Source organism: Copidosoma floridanum, unplaced genomic scaffold (assembly GCF_036245765.1).
Source record: "Copidosoma floridanum isolate Cflo_tuat_1 unplaced genomic scaffold, Cflo_Japanese_pri ptg000006l, whole genome shotgun sequence".
In the NCBI taxonomy this organism is placed as follows: domain Eukaryota; kingdom Metazoa; phylum Arthropoda; class Insecta; order Hymenoptera; family Encyrtidae; genus Copidosoma; species Copidosoma floridanum.
The window spans coordinates 25,549,536-25,569,983 of record NW_028321883.1 but is presented as its reverse complement, the minus strand read 5'-3'; the positions used below and the strand labels follow the sequence as shown (position 1 = coordinate 25,569,983).

At 43.5% G+C, this 20,448-nt stretch overlaps 2 protein-coding genes across 2 annotated transcripts in view; one reads left to right on the top strand and one right to left on the bottom strand.

Annotated features, from left to right (window-relative positions):
* LOC106647085 (uncharacterized) overlaps window positions 1–8,210 on the bottom strand; it is a 72,799-nt gene extending 64,589 nt beyond the window's left edge. The window contains exon 1 of the mRNA XM_089598335.1: window positions 8,070–8,210. Within this exon, the coding sequence (XP_089454461.1) occupies window positions 8,070–8,210 (141 nt within the window). The remainder of the gene's footprint in view (window positions 1–8,069) is intronic.
* Window positions 1–20,448, top strand: part of LOC111643886 (uncharacterized) — a 146,061-nt gene that overhangs the window by 63,542 nt on the left and 62,071 nt on the right. Inside the window, exons 2-5 of the mRNA XM_089598831.1 lie at window positions 16,594–16,777; window positions 16,882–16,943; window positions 17,793–18,227; window positions 19,321–19,518. Coding sequence (XP_089454957.1) covers window positions 16,651–16,777; window positions 16,882–16,943; window positions 17,793–18,227; window positions 19,321–19,518 — 822 coding nt within the window. The 5' untranslated portion in view covers window positions 16,594–16,650. The remainder of the gene's footprint in view (window positions 1–16,593; window positions 16,778–16,881; window positions 16,944–17,792; window positions 18,228–19,320; window positions 19,519–20,448) is intronic.

The window sequence follows — 20,448 nt, the reverse complement described above, 5'->3', positions numbered from 1 at the left end:
CCCTGATACATTTATACTGTCAATATTTGCTCATCAAACATAATATACAGTATCTGTATGTGCGTGTATTAACTCAAGAGCATGACCGTGGCGAAAGCTCGTGCGACGAAAATTTAAATTCAAGCCTGACTTTTATTTGGGACCGCCGCGACAAGTGCAGTCGCACGACCCGTATGTACATATATATATACATATACCCAATGCATCTTCCTCCTCACTTGATGTCGCGCGTATATAGGTGCACAATACAACACACGACCCAACGGATACCCACTTACGCGACGTTTTACACGCGCACGTGTCCCCGGGCTGTTTTTCTCACGCCGTATACGGCAATAACACGCTGCCCTTTTTACACTTGCGTGTACAACACACACACAGCGCCAAGTGATGCCGTGCACGTGTCCTCGATGGGTGTATAACGCGACGCTCACATATGAATTTAAGAGTCGCGTCTACAATATAGGGTATAACCGCGAGAGTTATTGCGTTCCGCCTGTACCATAATGTTATCCCTGTTTGGAGAGGCAAGTGCAAAGCGTCCACGTGCACCTCGAATCGATCCTACCCCCCCCTCCACCCCCTTTTTTTAAAAGTCCCTAGGAAAACACGAGTTTCTACTATCGATTTTGTAACAACTAGGATATCGCCATACGCTTGTGTATTACGGCGTAATATTATTACCAGATGCGCGCGTTTGTTGGTTCAAGGGGGTGGACGAGAGCGAGGTGCCATTTCTGGCTTTGAAAAGTCATTGGACGTACTTCTTATGCGCAAGTCGGTGAGTGTGCTCATTGGTCGTACACTTGAATTTTAGCGCATCCATACGGTCAGCTGCTTTGGATTTTATATATATTATATATATATATATATATATATACGAGGAGCACCGGTTCGCCCCTATATGTACGTGTTTGCCTCGAGGGTTGTTGGCACGGACAAGTAGCTGCTACACGCGGCGTGAAAGAGAGCAGCAAAGAGTACACGCGTAATGTATAAGGACGGAAGGTGCAGAGAGGGGGGAGCGCGACAAGTGCGTCGGAGGAAGGAAAGAAAGAAAAAGGACATTCGGAGCAATGCACGGTGTATAGGGGGATACATACATACATACACATATATAGGGGTAAGACGAGGCAGTGGAAGTAGAAGAAAAGCTCCCTTTGACCGTGTGAGCGCGCGAACCCCGTGTGTGTATTGTATACATGGCACACAAGTGGATTTCGTTAGAAGGAGGAAAGAAAGAAAGAAAACAAAGTGGGGGTGGAGGAAATCTGTCGAGCAGAGTGGCTTAAAGTGAACAGAGGTGTTGTGTTTTTCGTTTACATAATGTGTTTCGGCGTTGCGTGCCCGTGATGCCTCCCACTACGCCGGTGTACACTGGTTTCTGCTTTGGCGCGCAATAATGCGTTTCCGTTATCCCCATTCTGTACACACTGTTGGCGATTTTCTTTTCTTTTTTTTTCTTTTTTTTTTTTTTTTTTTTTTTGTTGCTGTTCGACGCGACGATGTTATACATTTTTTTCAACTTATTTGATCCCTTTGTTTGCAGTATGCGTGTTTTTTATAAAAACAATGTTTTACACGGAACGTTACGAGTTGCGCGACGAGCTGGTGTTTTCTCTCTTTTCAGGGACGAAACGGGAGCGCAATTTTGTGTAATTTTGCAATTGCAGTATTGTCCTCAAAAATGGTCCGGAACGAGAGTGTTGGGCCCTTTCACGTGGGGTGCACATGCGACCAAACGTTTCACTCAGCTTGTTTTTGAATAACGTTTGATTTTCCTTTTTTTTTTTTTAGGTAAAAATATTTGGTCCGTTGCGTTTTAATGGCACCTATCCTACGTACGTTCAGTCAAGGGGTGCGATATCACGATGCGCGTGTATGCGCAGTGTAAATTATAAAAACACGGCGTAAAAATTATGACGGTGTCATTACAGCGGCATCAAATTGCTATTTAATTTTATCATTACGGTATCGCGCTAATTTTTTTCCCCTCCATTGGCTCAATTTAGTCGAGATGCACTTGCACGCCGTAGACAGAGTCCGTAAATTTTGTTTCACGGAGAATTTAAAGCGTCTTTACGGCGCGGCTCGCGCCTTATCTCCGATCGATCCCTCCGAGGAGGAGGAGGAGGAGAAAAAAACGCAGCGAAATTATGTTTAACGCCCAGCGAAGCACCTGCCCCGGACGACACGCGAACTTGATTTCACTCAACTTTCTGCATATAAATTTCGTCGCGATTGATTACAAGTAATATAGAAAATCTAACTCAGCCGGCAGAAGCGCTCGAGTGTACGTGTACCTGTAGTATTTCACCGAAGTACCTTCAAAAGCTGGACAGGTGCGCGCCGCCCTTTGATCACCAGGAGACCGGATGATAAGAATTTTCGGGACTTTGATCGCTCCCTCCTCTGTATTTTATCGTAATTCATCCGATCTCTTGCTCATTTTGTCCCCCGATTTTTCAATATTATTCCCCAGCCGCGAATAATGACAAAATACACGGCCACGCCGAGAACAGTAAAGGTGTAATGAAGCACGCGGTATTTATGTACCCGAGCGTCGCGGCTAATGACGTACGTACAGCAGCAATCAATCCATAAAATCCCCTTTCCTCGCTCTCGATGGAGGGACTTTTACGGCGCAAAAACCGAAAAAAACCAGGGAAGCACCGTCGTAAATAGTATGCGCCGAGTTTTGCACGCGAGAGAGGATGGGAATAAAAAAAATCGGTATCTTTTTCGGTGGTGTTCCTACTCCCCACCCCTTCGAGGTGTATTTCCATTACACGTGCAGGTCGTAAATAATAAGCAGCCGATCCAGGGAACACCCGTTACTTTTCGAAGGCTACAACGCTTTTTTTCTCTCTGTCTCTTATAGCCTGTACTCTTGTTTGTTGTGCGTTTTCCGGATAATTGTATGACGAAATTTGCCAAGCCGAAACTCCTCGAGACCGAGAGAAATCACGCTACGCCGGATAAAGTAGCTCGACAGCTCAATTATTACATCTGCACTGTTTGATCTGGGCCAAAAAAAAAACGTGTAATACCCACCCAAACGTTTGTCCCACAACATGTTGGATTAGCAATGATCATAATGATGATGATAGTAAGCAAGGAACGACAAATCATTCCGATGTCGAAAAAAATCAGCCCATCGAGCAATGGTGCGTGAGTATAGGAATTAATTGCAAAAACAACAACAGCTTCACTCGTCTAACTATCGACACGAGGGACGGAGAGAGATAAGATCGATCCCAGCTTGGGACGAGACTTTTTACGCAAGTCCGAGACAGCGCCACCTCCTCGGGAACCAAGAGTGAGAGAAAAAAAAAAAAAAATTGGCCTGGAGGTGGTGCGCCGAATTAGTCCATCAAGATCGAACGAGCGGCGAAAGACGTGAGTGTGCGTGTGTATATAGGTACGCAGCGGCGTGTGTACGCCAAGTGAATACGAAAATTCGTATGCGCGCCTAATAACCGGGATGTTCCCACATGTACGTTTGTCCTGAGAGTCGGAGCGCGTGGGAAACTCATACGTGAGTCATACTCGCGAGGCGATGAGTATACGTATCGATGCCGATCACCCGGTGGGCCGGCCGTTAAATGCCGATTCGCGCCCGGTAAGGAGGATCTTGGGAATTTTTTCTTTTTTTTTTTTTTTTACATTCCCTCGAGCTGATATGTGGGCGTGCGAGTGTCAGTGGGTAAATCGAGTGACGCGGGAGACGTGACGCGGCTGTAATTGATTTTCTACCCGCGGAGACGCGCCCGTGAGGTTCTTCTCCTCGCGGAGTGAGCGTGAAATCGGTGATTTTTTTCCTCGACGATTGATACAGCTTGTCGATCGTGTAAACATATTTAAGGGGAAAAAAATAATAGTCTCAAATAGAAAGGGTTGCATCGGGCCGATTTGTCCCGGCTGCAATGTTAAAACAATGACACAGCTTGCCTTTGAATTCGCCTCTTTTTTTTTTTACTTCCACCTTGGCTCCTCGTTCCCATCACCCACGCGTACGAGTATGGGTGTACACCCGATACAAGAGGGAAAGCGATGATGGAAGGTTCCTGTATCACGAACGGGGGCCAACAAAGGGCCGTATACACATTATAATCCCGATGAACACAGCGAGATAAGGTCACACGTATATCGTGTACATGGTATACATATATATACGTATATATATAATGTGTGTATAAATGCGCGGCCGGCTATCGAATCTGATTAATCGCGCTTTGAGCGAGCGATGACGAACGACACGTCGGCTAGCGCTTGTGTATAATGCCATAATATATGATACACGCGTATGTACAACGTATATATGTATGTGTATCGTAGCGCGTGCGCTGCGTTTTAGCCGCCCACGTGACTTTTCGTGCCCGTGCATTTTTTTTTTTGTTCGTAAGTTGGTGTGTACCTGCTTGTATATTATATTTCATTGGCTTTCGGTGAGTTGCGTCGGAGACGTGGGGAAGGAAGGCAAAAACATCGAGAAGAAAGTATACGTATTGACAGCTGGTTGCGGATTTATGCCGCGCACTGGAAATTCATTAATGTATCGCTTGAGGAGGAAAAGTTACCCGATCTTTGCCGATTTTATTTTTTACAAGAGCCGATCTCTCTGGGTACTCGTGTTGCGAGCAGCTGACGGAAATGAGCGTTTTACCGTCTCTGTACAGGCGGGAGTTGGGAATTTTGCTGGATCATAAGTCCGATACGGGGCTCATTTCAGTATTATTTTTTACCGATGGCAACCCAACGTTCATTAATTTTGGCACTCAAATGATTTTTATCAGATTTATTAAGGAGGTTCAACGATTTTCTGTAAACCTATCGACAACCATTCAGAAAGTCACCATGAAACTGTGTGAATTCTTTTAATTTTTTTAAAATTTCAACTCTAGATACAAGCTTTTAAGGACAAGAATGAATTTTTTACTACAAAAATTGTATGGATAAAACAGATTGAAAACATTTCCACATCTTCCTGCCACTTGGAGTAGTTGTATTGTTGATATAGTTTGACTGCTTCCCTTGTCTTTTAGAGATAACCATTGAACCTCTTTAATTTTAAATATTGTAAAAAATAAGCTCAAAGCTTGTCATGCAAAAAAAAAAAAAAAAAAAAGAAAAAAAAAAGCCAAGCAAAGCCCCTAATCGTACATGTGGACTCGCGGGCGCGGAGCAATTAGGTGCGCGAAAAACGACGCGACGCCCCGAAAGAAGGGACCTACAGCCGAATGGAATAATTTCGAAAGCTCGCAAGCGGGGCTGCCGACAAAAATAACTCCCGGCGTTCGCGCGAGTTGGCTGCTAATACTCAGTCCCACATGCATACATAGATACGTATCAAGGAAAAAGAGAGGAAGAGCGGGTGCTTTGCATATAACGCGCGTGTGCGCTTCGTCGCTATCGGATAAATATATACGTATACTTATTGGTGTGCCCAGCCACGTTTAGGTGAGAGAAGAAGAAGAAGGCCCGGTGCGACGTCTCTTTTTTTTTTTTTTTTTTTTTTTTTTCTTTAAAAGCGCGTCGCTCGCATGCGAAACACCCGCATCCCTTCCTCCACTCGACGTGGATCCATACGCGGGCTAATAGGAATTGGGGAATTGGGAGGTCGGACGATTATTCGGTGCCTATGTGGTGAACAGGTGAAGTACTGTTTCCTTGTTTTTTTTTCTCTCTCTCTCTCTCGAGACGATTCGCATTTCTACTGTTTATATGTAACATACGGAGCTGCAGTAGACTGTTTCATGTTTCATGCAGTGAAATTACATTTTAAAAACCCACTTAATATGTATACGCCACACTTTTACTTCCAACATCGTTATTTCATTTTATCCCCTCATTATCTCCTTCCTCCTCGAACCGTCTCATCTTCCCTTTGCTCCCGGCTTTCTAAGAATAGGAGCACTCAAGTTACCTCGTGTAACCACTATAAAAATGTATAATAAACAGGAAATTGAAGAGCGTTTTGATACTCTGTACGTGCGATCAATTATTCGCACAGAGCGTGAAAATCCCCGACGCGACCGCCCTCCTCCTTTGGTCTTGTTTGTAAATTGGAGAAAATGTAAAACAATCTTTTATTAGCCCGTAACGTATTCATCGCGTCATTTAACAAGTTTTATTGCCAACGACAGAGAGAGAGAGCCGGTCCGATCTCACGCATAAATATTCATAATGCGCCCACTGCGCGCGATTTCGCAACGCGTATATAGTACGCAATACAAACAAGTCGCGGACGCGGTCGTAATACATGACAACATGCATTCCCAAGCGATACTCGCCCCTTCGAGCTACGCGGTCGTGCGGTCTCTCCTGAAAATCCCCAAAAAAGCGAGCCACCTTTTTGTTTCGGGGGGAAAAAAAAAATCAACCCGACACGTCGAGGGCTGTAGAAAAAGGTGCACGCGTCCGATGGGCCCGCGATATCTCGTCGCTCCTCTATGTATACCCTTAAATGCCTATAATTTCCAGACGATGATTACAGGGCTGGCTGCTCCTGCCGACGCAGCCCTTTCGGCTCTTCCACTCTCTTTCCGTCCGCGTTCGCGTGCCCGGTGTATATGGTGCCTTTTTTCCTCTTTTTTTTTTTTTTTTTTAGAGACAAGTGTTGCGAAATGCGGAGAGTTTCGGGCTCGTTTGCGGACTAGGTGCGCGAAATTGAAACCGGCTATCACATTGCCGGCGCGGGACGAGAGAAGATGCAGTTTTTACGCTCTTTTTTTCCATAAGGGGTAAAAGAGGGTGGCTCACGTTTATTATTGTGCAATACTTGTGAAACGAAGGGTTTTTTTTTTTTCCCAAAGGTCTGCCCAAAAAAATCAGATGGGGTCAGCGGCTCTTGTCAAGTTGAGCACAGCTCGCCGTACTTCCGGAAATGAGGGACCCGAAAACCGATTTTAATTTATAACCGATTACCCACGTCGTTGCATTACTTTTAAATTGTTTTTTTTCTCTCCCCGTACATTTATGGTGCATGTTAAGTATATCAAGTTTTTGTTTGTATAACATGCCGATGGATACATCTCATACCGTTGCCGATGAAAGGATGGGCCAACGACACCCAAACAGCGTATCGGATAGTATAAGTATCGGTTCGTCCTCCGTATGATTTCTAGGAGGGTTATTGGCTGGAAACGTTGACTGCCAGTAATGACATCCAAATCTCGCCCAAATCGGTCTTTTGTTTATAGGTATGCGATATACTCACACCCGGCCATCATCCCCCGAGATCGAAGCTGATGATTATCGATGGGACTGTGCAAACAAACAATCCGGGCCTTTTTCTGCCCATAAACTCCTCCCTCCTCGTTATTGCGCTTTTTTACTTCGACAGCTGCTCGACCTCTACTTTCCTAACCCTGAATCTTTTTTTTTTTTTTTTTTTTTTCAAGAGCCAACAATTATTCGGGGCCTGTCTCTTCCCTCGCGTACAACACTCCTTTCTTGGGGGGATGATGGGGCGCACGGCGCGTGACTTTGTACGACGGTACACATTACAAGAGAATGAAAAACTGTCACGTGGAAGCCAAATCCTTTTTTTTTCATCAGTGAAAAAAAAAGGTACAATTGCGATGGGTAGACCGATTTGGTTTTCGGTGGATCGGCCGATATTCGCGGGTCCCTTTCGGTAAACTTGCTCATTTTTGTCATTTTTTTCGTAGATGTAATTTTGAATTGATTTCGCTAATTTATTTATTTTTAATCATGGTATTTGAAATAAGGGTGTACCTACACGCTGGACTTCTATTCAATTGATCTAAATGAAAAAAAAAGAAAAAAAAAATTTTTTTTTCACATCGAAGTAAAAAAGATTCACTAGAAAGTTAAACCAGAATTATTATATTCGGAATTGTTTTGGTCATTTCAAGGCACATTTTCCATCCTTGCATAGCCATATACAATCTGTAAGAAGCTCGTATTCCGAACCATTTAGCGATCACTGGGCATGAGCCCAACGATCCACCGACTGGACTATACCAGCCTGCACATGTTGAGGCACTAAATACACTTTATCAATGAAATGCGTTGAAAATAAAATGTTGACACTAGTAACAAACCTCGTGATGATGCGAGTGTTGTAGCATGAGAAAATCAGGCGCAGAAGACGAAGTTGGCTGGGCGAGTTGCTGCTCCGCGGCACCCGGTACCTCTTGGAGCAGGCCCACGTGCTCTGCCCAACAGTCCTCGGACATATCCATGATTCCACGACACACCAACTGCTCCCCTTACCGATAAATATATCCTCCTTGCACGGATTATCTTTTAACTCACCTCGCGCCACTTGTACAGTTTTATTTCACTCTATCGATCGGCAACCAAATTATTTGCCTTTTTAATTATCCACCGATTTTTCGAAGCAGCCACAGCATGGACGCGCGGATCGGTTTCCACTATTGGTTCCCATGTCCATCGGAATACCGATTTTTCACTCGTTCCAACACTCTGTACCGGTCGTTAAAGAAATCAGCTCACAGCTTAAATTATCCAGCCGATTTGTCAAACAGCACAGAGTCCACTTGTTGGTACTTTCAACCGTTTACTGCCGATCTCTCCTCGGATCCCCTCAACCGCACTCCAACCGATCCCTCGAAAACCCCGAAAGCGGCACATCGGCTCCCCGGTCGAAACGTCAGACTCTGACAGCTACGTCGATCGGTAACTGACGAACGCGCGGAAATAGAGAGAGAGAGAGAGAGAGCCCTCGGAGCCGTACCCACGCTCGTCCCGTCGGCGATGGTCAGTCGGCGTGGAATGAAGCTCACGACACACCGCGCGCCCGTCGCCCGAAGGGGGCGGGGGAGCTTCAGGTTAGGCTGGGGTGGCAGTCGTCACAGCCAGCCCCGATATACACCGAGCCTGCGTATAATATCTTGTCTGCGGGCGCACCGTTGCACCCACCTCGTACCCACACGTATGGGTAATGTATGTATATATACCGATCGTCTCTCCCGATCCGGGCGGTCGGCTCGGGCTGTGCTCTCGGAGTGGATATGCGTGTACGCGCGCGCTCTCCCGCAGCATCGGAGCCCATGGGGGAAGCCCGAGTGCGCGCACGGAGAAGAGGGACACTGCGAATTCGCGAGCTCTCGTACGTGTGTGTGTGTATGCGGGTGTTGGTGCATATATACATATATATAGGCACGCTCGCGGTGCGCTCTCTAGACCGATCTATCCTTCGATGTGTACAGCCGAGTGGGTATAAGAACGGTACGGTGGGATAGAGAGGCAGAGAGCGGAAGGGAGTAGGCTCGCTCGCGAGATACACGTATATATATATACGGCCGAGGGGAGAGTAGGAGGATCTCTCGCGTGCAGCCTGTATAATAATACCCACCAGGCACACGTAGAGCAAGAGTAGATAGAGAGAGAGAGAGAGAAGGGGACGTATGGGTATAGGTATATGCGGTGGTACCGAAGAGTAGTGGGGCTGTTGCAGCACACGCTATTCCATCTCCCTCTGGAGGTGGCGCCAATACCTGCCCTCTTTCCCTACCTACCCCCTCCTGAGCTTCCCTACCGCGAGGGACTCGCTCGTTCGGCGGTGCATACGTATATATACCGTGTGTCTGGTACACACATATTACCTTACGTGCTCAAGAGAGAGAGAGAGAGAGCCAGCGCGGAGAAGCTGTGCGGGATCGAGAGATGGATGAATATATATGTATACGCCGTATGGGTATACATGGGAGATCGGGCGAGCTTCGGAAAAAAAAATAAAGTGGAGAGAGGATGAATGGGAGTAGGTGGTGGTGTATAGTGTGGCCGCGCGAGGGAACGAATGAATGAGTGCGGTGGAAGAATTTCTCGTGCGCGCGTCTCAAATCGTTTTGGCCTCGCGTGGAACATCCCCTCTGTGCGCGAGTCGGTGACGGTGGTTTTTTTTTTTTTTTTTTTTATGCTTTAATACGTATATTTCTATGTACAAGAGCCACGGCTTTAGTAAACCACCCCTAAAGCGCTGGTTGAAAACTTCTAGGGTATCTCTATTTTCGTTACTTTGTTCGCAATATTTGACATGTTCACGAGAATTTTTTACAATAACGCCCGATCAGCCTGGGTCACCCGCTTCTGAAAATGAAACTCTTTGAGCCAAATGGAGGAGCCACGCGTTTACCAAAAAGCACCAGACACATACAACTCCCTAACTCAGACCTGATTTTACTACTTTTCGGACTCCTTATTCTTAACATAGTGAATCATTATGTTCATATCGAAGACATAGCAAAGTTTTTTTTAATCGTATCCAAGGCTCATTTTACCTTGAACTTGCCAGTACTAACTTATTAATTTTCGATAAATCGGTAGACAATTGCACGGAAGCGTAAGGGTAATATTTATTTCTTTAACGATAAATTAATTCGTTCAATGTTAACACTGTTGTAAATGATCATTAATATCAAAAAATCAAAGTTCAATCGTTATTACAACCGAAGGAATCGAGTGTTCAATTGTTAAATAGAAACCAGCGTCTTACAAGTATTAGATCAGTGATCTTCGCATTCAATTGGGGTGAAAAAAGATACACCCCCTAAATGTGAATACAGTATATACAGGTGTAGATAATTAACGAGAAGGTAAAAGGGGGATGCTATGCGTACTCAGGGACTAGCTTTGGGAGGTATGTTTTGCACAATGAACTTTCCCCATCATCCCTTAATCTTGTACACAAGCCCCTGCTTTTAATAGCCCTTGCGCGGAGCAACCGACTCTCCAAATCCACGACAAATACATACATTTATACTCTTGATTCGCGTTTTCATAAAAATGTACATAAATATTTCATATTTTAACTTTGATTAAAATTTTCATTGGAAAAATCATTCCCGACACCATTGTTCGTCATTAGGATAAACAATTCAAACTGCACGTACAATATTGTACAAAATGAAAATAGGTACAAACGGTTTTGACTTAATTGCCATCGAAGCCGACGACATTATACCCAATTTAAATCTAATAATCCAGCAATCGAGTAAACCCTCTCGATTCTTCGGAGTCCCCATCCCTCGAAACCAGCCGAGCACCTCTGACCTCTCTCTTTCTCCGCTGTGCAGTTGTCCGCGCCACATCACGTGCAACTCGGCCATATACACCGAACCAACGGAATCCCCCTGCCGATCTCTCGCCTATATGTATGTGTACTTTGCAATACAAGAGTCCACGGAGTATGCGCGTAGTATACCGATCGATACCGATCGACCGTACAATAAATCGGATCGAGTGGGCCCGGCTAATTGCGCCCTGTGTTCTGGAAACACACCGAAGAGCCTCTCTTTTTCGGACCTCGAGAGCCACGCGTCGCTTTTTCCAACACGGATTGTCCCTGTGTACACACACACGAGCGAGTGGCGGTATCCGCTCGGCTGATCTCTTCTTCCTCTCTCTCTCGTTGTCGCGAAAGACGACTTTAGCCTTGCCGAGCGTCAAGAGGGGAGGCTTGTTTCCCGAGAATTGACGCGACGTCGTCGGATGGGAATCTTCTTCCCCCCCCCCCCACGAGGCGGAGATGTACACTCTCGCCGGGGTCTAATGAACCCCGCTCGCGCGCGCTAAATTTGCGACACCCGATCGCTTCGTTATTCATTACGAAATCCATGTACGACCTTTACACATACGGGGAGGGCGACAAAAATTAAAATGGATGGGGTATTTTTTTTGTTTTTTTTTTCATCGCAGTTGAAACGCGTTGGTGACGCTTATAACTCGATCAGAGTACATTATCGACCGGCCGGTATATTTACGTGTACTCTCCGCAGCTCAATCCAAAATCGACGTTTGTACTTGTTTCCCCATCCTCCGCTGCAGCGCGAAAGTTGGTGAATGATTTGTACCTCAAACGCGTTTAATGAACTTGCCGGGCGTCAGTCACGGTTAAGGAGCAGGTATCGATTATCGAGTCATTGTATAGGTACGGCCCATGTCCCGTGTTGCCTGCGCTTAAAAATTTACCCCGGCCAAACTTACCCCGAGGACTGAATAATCCATCAGCAGCATTTTCCCATCTCTTTTACTCTTTTTTCCAAATAAAGATAGATGGACAAAGGAGGGGAGGGGGTGTATACACATGACGTGCAAGCTCGCTGTAACTTGCAGCCGACGGCTCGCGCGGTATCGTCTTCTTCCCGCATGTGTGTGTATCGCACTCGGTTCGAGAGGCCGAGGAAACGGAAAAAGAGGAGGAAGGAAGAGTGTGTATAGGGGCCGTGGCCAGCAGCAAACTACCGTTTGTAAATATGCCCACCTCTTTTTTCCTCCAAGCGATCGACGACTGTCCCTGTAACAGGTGCGGATAGTCTTGAAATTCGTGACGGCGCATGTACATAAGTATAGTGCAGTGGGCAGGAGCGCGTCTTTTATTTTTCGTTTTTTGTTTCTTCCGGTGCTGCAGGCGACTTTAACTGAAAGTGACGTTAACGAGCGCGTTCGTACTTTGTTCCCCGCTTGGGCGAGAAAAAAGGTGGGGCAAGCAGAGTATACTTATTTGCTTGGGGGGACAAAAAAAAAAAAAAAAAAAAAAAAAATTGATCGATCGGCGTATTACTTGTGGATGATGCATGTAGGATCCACGTGCGCGAAGATTGCGTCCGATAAATCCTCCACGGGATTAACGGGTACACTTGATGGGGAATTTTAATTTGCCATTTTTTTTTTTTTTTTTCATCTTTTCGCATTAATTTGGAAAATTGCTTGGTTTTATCATGATGTGCGAGGGGTACAGTCATTGGGTGCAACTTGGCCTTATTAATATCATGTAATCGTGTCCCAGTTTCGGGGCTCAATATATTTTATAGTAAAGTATATACTTTTCAACCATTGAATTTCTTTCTTTTTTTTTTTTTTTTTTTCAACAGGGACATGACGAATCAGTCGAACCTTGTAGTTCCCGAATAAAAACGTCAGGATGCAAATTTGGCGGGGTTGAAAAAAAAAAAAAAAATACACGCTTGCTCGATCAAACTTTCAGAGGGGACATTTTTTCGCGGACACTTTTTTAAAGCCATCAGTCAACGGCACAGAGAGACGAGAAGTTCGTCGGGACTAATTACTCAATTAGAGCCGAACGTCAGTTCCAACACATGCGGACACATTCACTTCGCGCCTGTTCGGAAAAAAAAGGACAGCCGCGCTTCACTGTCAATTACGGTACACAACAATACCCCAACACTCGCTTTGCCAAGTACGTATAGGTATACGACCAACAGCAGTGACCAATAAGCGCCATCCATATAGTGTGTATTTGTGCAGGGCAGTAGTTTCTACGATATTATGTGCATGTACAAACATGTACCCTTTGGCGGTAGCCCAGAAAAATAAACGGTAAGTCGACTCTTTGTTCCCCATTGCACATTATCCATACATATATGTACATGTGTATGCGTATACGTGTGTGTCCAGGGCACAGAAAAGGCTCCAAAGATGGAAAAGCTGCGAAAAAATGTCACGCCCTTTGGCATCTCTCCTCTGACTCTCTATGTACCTTTATACGTCCTCTGTATGCAAGATATGTATACCTTATATAGTTGCACATCTATTGTGGGAAAGTGAAATACTTATATTCGCGTGAGCATATTAAAAAAATTTATTCAAACTCGCCGACACACGCGGTAGGCCCGTCGCGTAGGTGGTATATTTATACAAATTAAAAAACGAAAGCTCACGCAAATTGTATACTCGGCTGCAGCCCATTATCTTTTTCCAAACTCGTGGAAAGACGGAAGGAGGTTCCATGCAAACGTATCCTTCGCTGCGATGATGATGGAAGGAAAAATTAGAATATCTTCGGGTAAATTAAAGGGATTTAATGATAAAGACGCCGCTTATTCATTTGCTTCCGTACACGCACAGCTCACACATTATAATAGTCGCTTTCCACCATCTGCTCTCTTTTATTAAACTCGTATATGCACAGAAGGTGGGGAAGGGCAGGAGGACCGGGAAGCGCTTATTTGTATAATTATTCCTCTTTTTCCCTCAAATTTTTTTTTCTTCCAAAGCATAATTCCGCGCTACACGTTGGCTGTTATTTACTGCTCTTCATTAATGTTATTTTTATAACATAGTTACATGGAGTCAGATCTCAAAGAGCAAACCAAAGTATAAACAACAATAGGAAGATACCCAATTGAAAATTGTCCATCAGAAATGTGACCTCGACCACCGCTATTGGTACTGTGCATGGATTTGTGAGTTTTGCGGCCCAACAGTCAGGGAAGATAACGGCGTAAACATGTAGTGAAATGTACATTACTTTGAATTTACATTGGAACTTTGTATCACGCGTTGGCGACATAATGTGAGCCCTACGTTATTACTCGGTACCGTTTAATTTCATAAAAGTAGGACTTATACGTTGGTTTCGAAAATCGGAACTACTGACTTGAATCAGCGATTACAGTTATGATTTAAATTTTTCCACGATTTAATCCAATGGTCAAATTTTGGCCTCTACAAATCTAATTCAAAAAGAGCTAGAAGACTATGTACGTACCTGACTTTCTGTCTTGCGTAGACGGGCTTTTTGCCTCTCAGGTTTGAAGTGAATTGGCAATAAAAAAAAAAAAAAAAAAAAGTTTCTCATAGTTGTTCGGAATTTCTTTTTCCCTTGCTCGCATCGCTTTGGAATCCTGGGGATGAAAGGGCGTGTCCTCTAATTGTTAAATACCCATATCTCCGCGTAAAGTTTCAGCGTTTGAACTCGGGAGAGCAAATTTTTGTGCCCACCCATATCCACGTGCCGGCGGGAAATATCGCTCGTCGTAAATTAGCCCAAAATTTATCGCCAACACCATGAGGTAATTGCGCGTCGAATAAATATAGAGCGATAGAAGAGGCTCAGTTTGCGCCCGTGTCTCTCTTTCCCTTCCTACGTAATATAAGTGTACAAAGGTATACCTACGGGGTTGACGAGAGAGAGAGAGAGAGAATATGGCAAAAGCGCGTCGAGAGTGACGTGCATGTCGTTAATTTGCGCGAGCTCTTTCACTCGGCGTGCAGTGACACACCGCACGCACTCTTCGTTCTGGGTATTCTCTATTTTCCTCTGGCCTTTTTTTTCATTTTTTCTGTTTTTTTTTGTCTTTTGAAATATCAATTTTCGCGCGAAAATTGCCGAGAGCGCATTTAACCGACAATTACAATAATAACGGATAATGGGAGGACGCCCGAGCGAGCGCAGATCCCATTTTCCAGATATAATGTAATATTTCGAGTGCCCCTCGCTATTCCATGTGTACATATACGTACACATTACAAGCACACATACACTCTGTTGTACGTACGTATACGTATACTCGGAAACCGGTTTTCCTGTGTTTTATGTTGCACGTAAGTACGTACAGTCGCACATTAAAATTTGAAGTCGGAGTTATTTATATATGCCGGAGCAGAGGAATAACGAGCGATATTGATACAGGCCATTAATCGTTTAATTTTTTTTTTCTCCCAAGTAATTGCTCGCATTTTTATCTCTCCCTCGAAAATTGCACAATGTTTCGTCGTCGAATTGTTCTCATCCATTTAATAATACAAATTGTATCGCAATGGTTGCAACAACTCTATCCGTGAGTCGCTGGTGGGCTCTCGTGTCATTTCTCCTCCCGTTAGAGGCCCTCACTCGCGTGTCGACTCGAAGCTCGCGACGAGAGAGTCGAAGGTTCTCTTATTTCCAGTCCGACCGAGCAGATGTGTATGGGTGTATCTACTCCTCTTTTTCCCGAGGCCGTGTATATATAGGGACGCGACACGAAAGGAAAAGCGCGAGGCTAAGTAATTATTTCCGAAATGTATTAATGGCACTTTGCTGCCGATCGAGCGTTCGCCGAATCCGAGCTGGCGTGCGTTGAAGTATAATAACGCCTATATACAGTGCAGGCGTGCGAGGGTGGATTTTGCCGTTTTTTAAATGTACCTTTCTTTTTAACGTTACGTGCAGCGCAGTTTCTATTTAAAGTAAGTATATAGTTCGTGGCATCGATAATCGTTACGTTTCATTAAAAGGTTTATTTGATCGGTAACAGATACGACTGTTTTCCTGTCCCACGTGCAACGAATGTCTTACTTTTTTATTTGTACAAACAAATATTTAAGAAAGACATTGTCTGGCACGTTGAATGTGTATTTTACAATCGATGGTCGATTGATTTTTAAAAACTTGCGGTCATCCAGCATTTTTATGGTTCGTTTGGTAATACGGATGTATGTTACATTCAATATTATTAATATTATTATTATTATGTCAGTTTGTATAGGAACTCGACAACAATACGATGGATCATTTGAAACGATTCGCTTAATCGATTTTAAAAATATTGCCGTAAAAATCTGTAGGTATTAAACGATGACTAACGATGGTCGAATGAAAGAATAAGCTTATCGCTGTTTTCTAAATACACTCAAGTGCGCGTGTGTGTGTATGAATCTATATGTACGAAAGAGTTAAAACAGACAGATTTCATTTATCCATTTACTACTACACTACGCTTTGTATACCTATGGCGCAGCGATGCGTGTGTACAGGTATAATATACCGATACCGATCCGAGATACGTATATACAGGTATATAATATACATCCCTTTCGCAGTTGTTGACTCACATAGGCAGTCACGCACGACAAGGAGGAGAGGTTAGTCGGCCGAAGATGGCGTCGCCCAGCGAACTATCTCTGGAAGAGATCCGCAGGTACCTGCTGGACAAAGGCGGCTCCGCCCGTAACCAGGACCTCGTCAAGCATTTCAAAAAGTTCCTCACGGACCCGGAGACTCGGGGTAAGCCGTCGTCATCCATCCACTCGCGATACCAAGAAAACTTTAAACCAGACGTCTGCTCGTTTTGTTGTTATTCACGCGAGTATTTCATTCTTGTTTTCCAGTGGAGGCCAGGAATAGGTTCAAGGAGTACATCAACACCTTGGCGACGATCAAGACCGAGGAGGTACGTTTATTGTTAAGTGCTAGGATTAAGAGAAAAGTTAACGTGCTCCAAAACAGATTGTGCGTGTATATGTACTTCTGTGCTGTTCTCTCTGCACATGAGAGAGAAAAGGATGAAGAGATTGACTTGTTGCACATCTCTGCTGTGTTTATATACGTGTATATATAGGTATAGCGTTGCTGTATCTATATACTTTTTACACATGCTTGATTTCATTCACAATTGTTTATCCAAGTGGTGACTAAGTAGGTATTGTGCGTGTTTTACGTTTATTGATACGGTGATTTGAATTAAGTGTACGTACGTAACAGAGAAAGGGATCTGTCAGTTTTGAGGTTAAGAACTGTACAGGTGTTATCAGCTGTTTCATTTGAAGATGATTAGAGCTATTTTTACATCTGTTTACTGTTTCTTTTTTAGCTTGGGACTTACACGCTTGAAAATGTATTTAAAATAAGATAATCTGCAAAGTGGAAGTGTAGTTTTTTTAAGAGGATTTGATGGGATGAGCAAATCTAAAGTTTTGTTTTTCAGTCAAGCTGCTAGAAGCTTATTGATAAAGAAAAATTGGTATTTTCTTATTAGTTCCTTATCAAGCAGTGAACAACACAATGAAGTTGACCAAAACTAGTTTATACCTACAAATTGAGTTTAAAATAATTGATATATACCCTATGCACTTGATGTTTTCATTACACTCTGATATCCAAGTCAAATTAGATCAATTCTCATAATTGTGACATTGTGTGTGTTTAGAATTTGAGTGATGTATAACTGCACACTGATTTATCAAAATAATTTCACTAGCATCCTTTTGTCTTAAGCAGATCATTGTTTTGTGTGTTTCAGGGAGAAAAGTTTCTTGTATTAAGAAAAAAGTTTCGACAGCCTTCATTAGATCTCTCATCACCTACGCTGAGTTTTGGAAAATTTTCTACTAGTTCTCCAGTCACGACGCCTGACCTCTCGACTCCGACATCACCTCTACGTGAACCTCCACCATACAGACCTCCTCCGACAGCACCCCTCAGTCCTATACAAAATACATCCTCTCCGGTAACTCAGTATGCACAAGATCCTCCAATTGGCCTGCCCATTGTGCAGCCAACCATCGATGACATTACATCAACCATCGCATCAAAGTTGTCTGCTGCTGAGGATGAATCACAAAGTAGTTCTGCCATATCTCCACCTGTGCCACCACGACGTAAGAGCCAGGAATCTATCAAGTTCACCAACAAGGAGAATCGAGTTATTCACAGAGCAAAGAATGGATCCATCAAGGTTAGTGATTCTCATATTACTTGAATGTGTAAAATAAATTGACATAGTGTATGTTTCTTGTATTGCACATTTATTATTATAATCTTGTTTTACACGTATTGTAATTAAAATCGATTATAATTTACATGATTAGAGTATTTAATTTATTAGGAATAGAAATGTACCTAGTGTAAATATGTATATAGTAAAATAACCAACGGTAGTACTTAGTACAGTTGTATGAGTTTAACATATTGACAAGTTTTATTTATTTTTTTTTTTTTTACTTAGAGCTTGTTTTTTATTATTTTGCTTATAAAGCACGTGACGTGTTTAACGGCACACTGTAGATATTTTTGAGTATTTTTAAGAAATGTATGCACCTTATTATGCCTTCCGTCCATTACACAGTTTTAATTAATAATTAACCTGCTGTAGCTATTTTTATTATGGCAATGTTTCTAGCATGTATCAAAGATTAATCGATATGCTTGAAAAAAAAAAAAAAAGGCAACGCTATGATTAGTGTATTCGCACAGAGCTTGGATGAAAAAAAAAAAAAAAAAATCCATCACTACTACGAAGCTTTAACTCACATCAACAGCAACATAGCAGCCGCAGCTTCGGCTGTTCGTGAACGCACGTCAGAGAGGAAGAGGAGAGCTTTATCTCTTTAAAAACAGCGAGCGATAAGAACTCTCTTATAAGCGCTTTCCTGTTCTCTCAATCAACGAGTACACCTTGTTTTCAAACACGTTTTATGCGAGTTGATGGCTGAGCTCCAAAGTATCGATACGTGTCGCCTATTTTTTCCATACACCCCTCGCTTAAATTTGCCTGCCGCCTGTGTGTTGTTGTAGTGTCTCTCTCTCTGTCCACGGTGATTTCCTTGTAGTACCCGTTGTGAGTTGGCTTTTTGCAAAATTAATAAATTTACCACAATATAATATACATATATACTGGCACGCAAAGGGTTACTTTCAACTGCGCGTGCCAACTTGTGTGTGGTGTGTCATTTATCTCGTAGGAGAGGACGATTAGATAATTTGCTGTCTCTCTCATCGTTTGATGATAAATACGAAAAAAAAAAAAGAACATGCTAATGATAATGCAGGAGGACGAGGCCTGCCAGCTGGAGACGGCTCAGCACCAGCAGCCGTGCGCATCGCCCGCGGGTCAGTTGACGCCCGCGGAACAGTTGAGCGTGCGCGAGAGAATGCAGAGGTTCAACCGGATGGCCACCGAGACGAGTGTCCCGGCGAATAGGCCGAGCTCCTCCGTCACCTCCCCCTTCAAAAAGCGCTCCGAGAAGGTAACGACGACATATTTTCCATTTTATACTTGTTGCTTTTGTCGGCGGCTCCGCGATTGCGTCGCCCGTTATTGTTTGCACGGTTTGTGTACTTACACGTGCGCTTGTTGTACGCGAATGTGAAAAAAATAGTTGGCTGCGCGCGGTTTTGCGTTTTCATTTGCTCCGTTTGAAGCTGTTGTTTTGACAATCACGTGTTTGCCGATGTCTGACTCAACGGAAGACACAGCCAGCGCCGCACTTTGATATAGTACTATGTACTCGAGTACTTTGGAAATTGTTCCTTTGGATCGTTAATCACGTATGCAAACGGCCCTCCTCGTGAAGCAGTAAACATTTGTTTTCAACATCGATTAAACTAGTGCCATTCCGTCGGCTAGGGTCTTTTAATTGCTTTTTTCTTTTTTTTTCTTTTATTAACTACTGTCATTTGTACGTATGATTTGATTAATTAATCTTAATTCCCAAAACTTGTATTTAAACTGATATTTTTTAACACATACTGATGATTCTTACATTATATTGGATATTGTAGGATATCTTTAATTGAACTTGGTAGGTAAGTCGGTAGAGCGAACATACGTGTACGATATTGATGAAAAATCCTCCTTGTAAGCTTATGTGCCGTAATATTTAATGAAGTTGTATGAAAAAACGGTAATGCGCTCGCAAATAATAAAATATGAGATTAATCAAGCCCTTATTTCATTATTTTTCTACGTTTCAACACACTTTTTCACTCGAATCTTCCCATGCTTGAGCTAATTTTCACCATATACCCGATTTCGAAACAACAGCGGGCGTTTATTATTTTGGAACTTTGACGTAAAAGTACCCATATATTATATGCCAACCCTTTGCGCCGTAACAGAGAGAAAGAGCTGCTCTGCAACAACCGACTTGGTAACCCAACGGGTTGCCCTGGTATAC